The sequence below is a fragment of the Pogona vitticeps genome, chromosome 2 (genome assembly GCF_051106095.1).
Source record: "Pogona vitticeps strain Pit_001003342236 chromosome 2, PviZW2.1, whole genome shotgun sequence".
NCBI lineage: Eukaryota > Metazoa > Chordata > Lepidosauria > Squamata > Agamidae > Pogona > Pogona vitticeps.
In genome coordinates, this window is record NC_135784.1 from 780,001 (window position 1) to 788,659 (window position 8,659).

The window sequence follows — 8,659 nt, forward strand, 5'->3', positions numbered from 1 at the left end:
AGAGCAAAAATTAAAAACTATCCTTGCCAGGCATTTCATATTTTTTTTCTCAAAATATACAATTTTAAGGGACGTGGTGGCGCTGCGGGCTAAACCGCAGAAGCCTGTGCTGCAGAGTCAGAAGACCAAGCAGTCGTAAGATCGAATCCACGCGACGGAATGAGCACCCGTCGCTTGTCCCAGCTCCCGCCAACCTAGCGGTTAGAAAGCATGCAAAATGCAAGTAGATAAATAGGGACCACCTCGGTGGGAAGGTAACAGCGTTCCGTGTCTAAGTCGCACTGGCCATGTGACCACGGAAGATTGTCTTCCGACAAAACACTGGCTCTATGGCTTGGAAACGGGGATGAGCGCCGCCCCCTAGAGTCGAACACAACTGGACAAAAATTGTCAAGGGGAACCTTTACCTTTACCTTTATACAATTTTAGACACTAGCAGGGGAATGGGGGGGGGGGGCTTTTTCACTGAAAAAAACCTCTCACCCCCCAAAGAAAACCATTTCAGAGAGGGTGAATTTAACACTTATCGGCTGAAATCTGGCTGCATACTTACGCTAAAGGCATAACTCTTGGCAGCGAATTGCCGTAAGTTAAGGAATCTGTGTAGGATGCCCCTGCCCCGTATGAAGCTGGGCAGCAGGTCCTTAACGGCAATTCAACAGTAAAAATTATGCCTTCTTCTGTGCAACAAGATTTCTCATGAAGCCTATTTAGATACTGGGGGGGGGGCTTTCTTTTGTTTTCTTTCCCCGTGCAAAGAACCCCAGAAAACAGGCTGAGCTGCTTATTGTTTTTTTTACCATTTGTTCATCTACATTTTCAGAACTTTTCAAGTTCTCCGGTGCAGCGACATGAATGCACAGGCCCATAAAACTCAGGCCTATTTGAGGGCGATTTCTCAAAGGAGACCAAATGAACGCTAAAAGTTAACACCCTTTGAGGACACGCGCAAGAGGGTTTCAGCCATTGTGTTGCGATTGCCTTTATAAGGCCGATATAATCCAGCAAAATGCTTTGTTCCAGCTTCCTCATCCTGTTTTCTACACTTTAGGCTGACCCACGACATTTTGCAACCTAAGGCAGAGCTACAGATAAGACTTCTCTTCTCTCCCCCTCCTCTTGACCCCAAAGGCAAAGGCCGCCCTGAGCTTTACCGGAGAAAATAATGGGGTCCGTGGAAAGGCCGTGCTTCTTCGCCTTCTTCAGACTTCTTATGACTTTCAGCATGCCAGGGTGAGCCCTCTGGAAGAGGAAGGAGAAAAGAAGGGGTAGTCCTAGAAAGGCAGGCGTGTGGGTGGGCAGGCGGCAGGGAAGGAAGGAAGGAAGGAAGGAAGGAAGGAAGGAAGGAAGGAAGGAGGGAGGGAGGGAGGGAGGGAAGGAAGGAAGGAAGGAAGGAAGGAAGGAAGGAAGGAAGGAAGGAAGGAAGGAAGGAAGGAAGGAAGGAAGGAAGGAAGGAAGGAAGGAAGGAAGGAAGGAAGGAAGGAGGGAAGGAAGGAAGGAAGGAAGGCAGGCTGATGATGGATGGAAGGAAGGAAGGGGGAAAAGAAGGAAGGAAGGAAGGAAGGAAGGAAGGAAGGAAGGAAGGAAGGAAGGAAGGAAGGAAGGAAGGAAGGAAGGAAGGAAGGAAGGAAGGAAGGAGGGAAGGGGGAAAAGATGGATGGAAGAAAGGAAGATGGAAGGAAGGAAAAAAGATGGAAAGAAAGAAAGGAAGGAAAAGCCTTTTCCAATTTAAGACACAAAAACAGAGGATAGCTGACACCCACCCTTCTCACTGAACCGAAACCTAAAAGCAGGTCTCACACTACCTTAAAGATTCAGAAATTTATTTCTGTTGCTCTTCTCTCATCTCCCTGTTATCTTCTCTGCTGTCGGGGGGGGGGGAGTGCCCTTTCTTTTTCTTTTGGACCCAACTCCCAGAATCCTCCGCTTTTGTGGAGCGTTCGTCCACAAAAACACACCCCTGTGGAGACCCCCACATACACCTTCCACCCACCTGCAGCAAAGGACCTCCCGGTGAGGCTGCATGGACCTTACCGCCTGTGCGTCCTGTTATGGATTCCTTTCGGAAAGAAAGGGGCCACTGCATTTCCTGGGAGTCTTAGTTTTGCTGCCCCCTTAGGTTCGGCCGGGAGCGCCTCCCAAAGAACTAGTACTCCCAGGAAGCCAATGAGAAGCAGAAACCCTGAGCATCCGGAAACCTAACCAGCCCATTTGTTCCGTCGCCCTCGCCACGCCAGCCACCTGGCGGCCCCTTTCCCTGACCCTTTTCCCGAGGGGCGAGCGAAGCCCAGGCTCACCTCCAAATGCTTCCTCAGGTTGGACGAGGAGTTGATGGCCGAGCTCAGGTGCTTGATGGCCGGGAGGCAGCAGTTGCACTGAACCACCACGTTCTTCCCTTTCTGGCGCACAAACGTGAAGACTTTCTCAAAGCCGGCCCAGGGGACCTGCTGGCGCGCCGCCATGGCGGCCGACGGATGCTCCATGTCCTCCTCGTCGGTGGAGTCCTCCTGGGGGGTCGCCTCGGCCGTCACGCGTGGCTCGCTCTTGCGCGCCACCGCCGGCGCCTTGGTCTCCGAGGGGCTGGCGCCCGCCTCTGCCCCAGTGGGCGCCGCAGGAGCGGAGGTGCTGTCTGCAAGGAAGGGGCAAGAAGAACAACAGTTCGTAATCAACCCGTTCACAAACTCTCTCGGAAACTCTGCTGACCAATCTATTCCAATTCCCTATCATTTATTTTTGCAGCTTCTCTAGACCATAATTTACAGTGGTGCCTTGCACAACGATGTTAATTGGTTTCACTTTTAAATGAGTGAAAAGAGACATCGTTGTGCGAAAATTCCCCATAGGAAACATCGTTGTGTGAGGCGGCAAATTTTTTAGAAAAAAGCCATCGTTGTGTGAATATATCGTTGTGTGAGGCACTCGTTGTGCGAGGCACCACTGTATATTTTTTTTTAATGGAGTCCGGCCCGTCTCCAGGAGGCCCTGTGGGGGAACTGAACCCCCAACCTCCGGCTCCACAGCCAGAGACTTAAAACTCTGAGCTATCCAACTGCCATGAACCCCAGAAAAATAGGATTTATGACAGGAAATGGAAAAACAAAACAAAACTATGCCCATGAGCTGGGCCTTAAACCCGGGTCATGTTCCCCCTTGGTCATGTACGTGATGAGAAGGCCCTTTGAGGACGGGACCATTTGGAGAGCACTCGTTCCTCGGTTCCACTCGTTAGCCCCCAGTGGCTTCTGCGTGGTGGGTCCTCCACTGCAGAAACCGAGAGGCGGCCGCAGCCCCGATTTGGGTCCCACCAGGCTGGGCCGTTTTTATGTTACGAGGCCGCGAGGAAGCCTTACTCAGCGGAGGGAGGTTCCCGCAGCTCCAGAGTTCTCCTCGGTAGTCCCTTTCCGCCAAGCCCTCCGTCTGGGCCCTCAGCGCGCCCAGCCCTCCTCCGTGGAAAGCCGTGAAGTGCACCGCCATCTCCTCGAAAGTATCGAGGCCCTAAAAGGAAGGAGAAGCGGCGGGACATCAAGATCCACAAGAGAGACGACGCGGCGGTCTTGGTGGGCCGCCGTCTCTCGGACGGAGAAGGAAAAAAGGCAACACCCATCAGTCCGAAGATCATGTCATCCCCCCCTTCCTAAGTGTTTGGCCGTCCCGACCCGTTTCCAAAGGGCTGGTCTGGATCTCTATTAAAATATTAAATGACAGGAGGGAGATTGGGAGGGAGGGAGCCCCCCTCCGGCACAGAGGTGGGGCTCGTTCTGCATTTTCTGCGCAAATTCCATCAACGCGACACCCACGTGCATCAAATGGCCGAGACGACACCGTTGGCGTCGTATCCCGCTTGGGATAAAAAAATAATAATAATTGTCTGGACATTTTAATTTGTCCTACTGAAAAACAGTCGCTGTTGTGATGGTCATCCTTTATTCATTTAACCCGGACAAGACCGAGGTCCTGAGGGCGGGTTGACCCACCGTCAGCGGTTTGGGAAACTCCCTCTCTTTTTTTGGGGGGGGAGGACTCTTACTGTGAAGAATGAGGTTCACAGCTTGGGGATCCATCTGGACCCGGCGCTCACCATGGGAACCCAGGCGGCATCCGTGGTCCGCCCCTCCTATTTCCATCTTCGGTGGATTGCCCGGCTGTGTCCCTTTCTTGACGTGGGGGCACTCACCACCTTGGTCCATGTGCTCGTAGTCTCGAGATTAGACTACTGCAATGCTCTCTACGTGGGGCTACCCTTTGAGGTTGATGCGGAAACTCCAGGTGGTGCAGAATGAGGCGGCCAGACTCCTCACTGGAGTGAGAAAACGCCAACATATCACTCCCACCCTCGCCTCCTTGCACGGGCTGCCCGTTCGGTTCCACATTGATTTCAGAGTATTAATGATTACATATAAACCCTTAAACGGTTTAGGACCTCGATACTTCACAGTACACCTCGCCCCACCTAGATCTACTCGTACCACCCGTTCTAGTCAGGAGGGGCGACTGAGGAGCCTAACGCTGAGGGAGGCCCAGCAAGAAAAAACAAGACCCCGGGCCTTCTGCTGGAGTCCTTTTGAGCCCCCTTGGGAGGGACCCCCCCTCCCTCCACACCCGACCCATCCGGAAGTAATGTCTTTTTTGCAAGGGGGAAGAGAATCCAGCCAGAAGGGCCCCCTCACGGGTGGGGTGGGACCCCCCATCAAAACCGCCCCCCCAGGACCTCAGGCGCTGTCATGAATCCACTCCCGGGATCCCCCGACTCACCCACTGCGAGGGCACCTCCATGGCTTCCCCGCACGATCTCCCCAAGGATGCCCCCCCCAAAAGTCTTCTTCTTTGCCTCCACTGAGGGAATCTGCAGCCAGTCTGGGGGTGGAGGTGGTGTCGGGGGGGGGGCTTCTGCAAATGGAAAAAGGAAGGAGGGAGCTCAGAAGAGGAAGGGGTTTCTCTAAGGAAAGAAAGGGGGCCCCCGCACGAGCAGCACCTCTCAGCCTTCTTGAACCTGCAAACGCCGGCTAAATGTGTTCACATCCTTTCCCGGTTTGCAAACAAGGGATGCAGCCCTCGCTCGGACACCTCTGGCCTCCCTCCACACCTTGTAGACGTTGGGAAAGAAACAGATTTTTTTTCAGAAGCATTTCCCACGTTTTCCTCACTGGAACGCAGCGTCTTTCCAGGTGGTTTGATCTCAAAAGGGCCAGCAAGAGCCGTTGGCTTCGCAAAAGACCCGCCCCCCTTTGGTGGATGCAGAGCGGTCCACCGGCCTGCATGTTTGGATCCGGCGAGGGAGGGTGGATCACGATGTTCCACCGGCAGGTCTGAATTGACCACAACCTCCCTACCAAAGGTCTTCCCCTCCCACCCCACCCGTGACGGCTGTCAGAAGATCTCAGACCTGCCTGGAAATGCTCGGGATTAATCGCGCGTCCCCCCTTCCGCCTGCAAAACCATCAGCGCGGTACCCCCGACCCCTGGTCCTCCACGGCTTTTTAATCTCTTAGGATGCTTCATGGATGGTTGGTTGGTTTGAAAAGAGATGTATTTTTTTTTAAAAAAATTCTTAAATCGTTTTAACCCTGCACAAGCAGAGTCCCTTCTCCGGCAGAAAGGTGGCATTAAAAAAAAATGCAATGCAATGAGCAGCCAAAGGATGATTTTGCTCAACAAATGATCCGCCGGTCCCCCATCCGTTTCCCCCCCCCAGCCAAACTCACTCTTCCTGGGGGTGGGCAAACTGCATGATTTTGTTGCAAAACACCCAGAGAGTGATCAAGGCTGATGGGCCATACAGACGTCAAAACCACACCCCCCCCAAACAAAACTCATGGGAAACGTCAATCTCATGCCGTTTTTTGACAAAACGGAATGAAGTCAAAGCCGAACAACACAGGAATTTCTAAGGCTCTTTAACTTTTTCTTTTTAAAAAGTCTATTTCTTTGTATGTGACCAACGGCCCAACTCATAAAACCTAAATAAAACAAAATAAATAAATCATTTTGTTTCCAGATGTTTTGATGGCCAAAACATGAATCTCACACCATAAAGTCAATGGGAAAAATAAAAAATAAAGGTATCAAATACAGGAACACCTCCGAGAACCTTTCACCTTTTCTTTTTTTAAAAAAAGTCATTTCATTGATATAAACTAAAATGCGACTGACAGAGCGACACCTTTCCAAGATCTTTAAGTACTTTGTTTTAAAAAGTCATTTTGTTTATAATAACATTACATCCCAGTTTGAAAAAAACAAAACGAAACAAATAAAAAGCAGTCCACAATAATGATCTGTAAATTTTGTTTTTTTTAAAGTAATTTTAGAGACACAATACAGAAAAAGCGATCCGTAGAGCAACAGGTCTCTAGCAACCTTTAACTTTTTCTTTAAAAGTAATTTTATTGTTTTATAAAATAAAATTAAAAAAAATCCATCCGCAGAGGGACACCCCCCCCCCAGGAAATCTTCCAGTTCTTTTTTTTAAAAAGCCATTTTAGTTACATAAAACACAGAAAAAGTGTCCGCTGGAGCAACAGGTCTCTAGAGATCTTTAATTTTTTTTTTAAAAAAACAGTAATTGAAAAAAGGAATTTTATAATTACATACAGAAAAACAAAACAAAAGAGAGGGACCTCTCTGTCTTAGGATCATTAACCTTTTCCCCCCCTTTTTAAAAGAGTGAAATGTAGTTAGTTACCTTAAATCCAAAGAAATCCATTTAAAAAGATTAAGCCTTCTCTCTCTCTCAACCCATATTTTTTCCTTTAAAAGTCAGTTTATTGATTAACATCCCTTCCCTTTAAAAAAGGATGCCAAAAAGGACCTAAAACAGATCCTGGTGCAAAAAAAAACAACACCCCCAAACAAACCCCAAAACACCATGAACTCAAGGCAAACTTTCCCCCCCTCCCCTCCCACCCTTTTTTCTTTGCAAAGCCTCCCCTCCCCCCCCCTGCAACCCAAAAGTCCCTTTTTTACCATGGGGGGGGAAGGGAGGGGGAGGAAAAGCTACTCACCAGACAGACCCCCCCTTTATTTTATTTTTTTTGCAAAAGTTTGTATTATCAAAAGTGGGTCTAGGCGGAGGGAGGGAAGGAGGGTGCCTGGAATGGCAGGCAGAGGGATGCGCGCGGGGGGGGGGCGCGAGGAGAATCAGGGGAGGGGCCAAACTGGGAGGGGGATGGAGTTTTCACCCCCCCCTCCTTGTGTGCCACTCTAGGCATGCGCACTCGCTCATTTTAACCCTGTCCATGGGGGGGGCGCGCCCTTTGCCTTTCCCAGGGGAAAGGAGGAGGGGGTTGCCTCTTTTAAAGGAGGGGGGGAGAGAGAGAGTGGGAGGGGGGGAGCGACCCCGCCACCCCCTCCTTGGCTTTGCATTGCATTGCAAAAAAAAAAGGGAAGGAGGCTTTTGAAGCCCCCCCTCCCTCCTTGCAGATTTCCAACCCCGCCCCTCCCTTCTCTCCCTGTGGCTGATGCAATCATCCTTCCTGTGCCAGGCGAGGCGGCGGCGGCGGCGGGGAGGGGGGGGAGGGAATGGCTTTCCCACCTCCCCCTGGATTTCCCCACCACCCACCCCTTTTACCTAATGAGGTCTTGGGGGGGGTCAAGATCTGTTTCCCCAGGACTGGAGGCAGGGAGAGAGAGAGAGAGAGAGAGAGAACAGCAGGGGGGGGGGAAGAGAGAGAGCAAGGCAGAGTCGCTCGCTTTGCAAAAATGCAAAAAAAAGAGAATTTTTCCCACCCCGCCCCCCCTCTTTTTTTTTTTTTGCTGGAGAAAAAGAATTAATAAAGCTTGCAAAAAACAGGAAAAAAAAGAAGGCAAGGTTTCTGATCACCTGGAGGTCGGAGCCCGAGAAGCGCCCGAAGCCGCGGCGGCTGCAATGCAGGGGTTGGCAAAGTTCCTTCTTGGGGGGACTGCATCCCCCAGCATGCCCCGGGCGCGGCAAGCCCGGGCCGCGGAGTGCATGCTGGGAGTTGGAGTCTCCACCCCACCCACCCACCCCCCCAAGAAGAGGAGGGGGCGGGGAAGAGAAGGAGCGGGGCCCGAGCGCCGCCTCTGTGTGTGTGTGTGTGTGTGTGTGTGTGTGTGTGTGTGTGCGTGCGTGCGTGCGTGCGTGCCCGGGGGGGCGAGAGCCAGACCCCCCCCCATTGGCTCCAGCAAAAGGAGCAACAAAGAGTTTTATTAGGGGGGGCGCAGCTCCTCGGAGCAGCCAGGATCGGGCCCCTGCTGGGGGATCAGGCCCCAAGGAGCCATGGGGTTGGAAGGAAGGAAAACAGAGGGAGGAGGGAGGATGGGTTGGCCAAGGGTGACGGACCATGGGTTCAGTCCCTTTGTCGGACCCCCCCCCGATTCAACGTGCCCCCCCCCGGATCCAACGCGGTGGGGAGAAGGGGACCCATTGAGGCGATCCACCCTCACAGATTACTGGATCCTCTGGGATTCTAGCCTGCCGTGCAAGGGATTCCAGCTGACCTGCTTGGGACGCCTGTCGAAGCCCCCTGGGCCACTGACACGTTTGCACCCCGAGCGCCATGTCCATTGCCAAGCCTGTCCTGCCCCCTGGTACACCCAGGATTTTTTTTGGGGGGGGGGAAACAATGAAGCAGTGGGAGAAGGCTGTTTATTTATTGAATTCCTATCCCGCACCATCTGGCAGCAACAAGATTAAAACATA

The 8,659-nt window shown here is 51.9% G+C and overlaps 1 protein-coding gene across 2 annotated transcripts in view; it reads right to left on the reverse strand.

Annotated features, from left to right (window-relative positions):
* The window catches only part of LOC144587188 (uncharacterized), a 15,619-nt gene extending 7,670 nt beyond the window's left edge, over window positions 1-7,949 (reverse strand). The window contains exons 1-5 of one of the 2 annotated variants that reach the window (XM_078386885.1): window positions 7,820-7,949; window positions 4,753-4,887; window positions 3,351-3,495; window positions 2,298-2,629; window positions 1,155-1,242 (exon numbers count right to left, since the gene is read on the reverse strand). In XM_078386885.1, the coding sequence (XP_078243011.1) occupies window positions 1,155-1,242; window positions 2,298-2,629; window positions 3,351-3,495; window positions 4,753-4,773 (586 nt within the window). In that variant the 5' untranslated portion in view covers window positions 4,774-4,887; window positions 7,820-7,949. Of the gene's footprint in view, window positions 1-1,154; window positions 1,243-2,297; window positions 2,630-3,350; window positions 3,496-4,752; window positions 4,888-7,001; window positions 7,122-7,819 lie in introns of those variants that run through there. The other variant, XM_078386886.1, reaches the window with a different exon arrangement.
* Window positions 7,950-8,659: the final 710 nt, after the last annotated feature.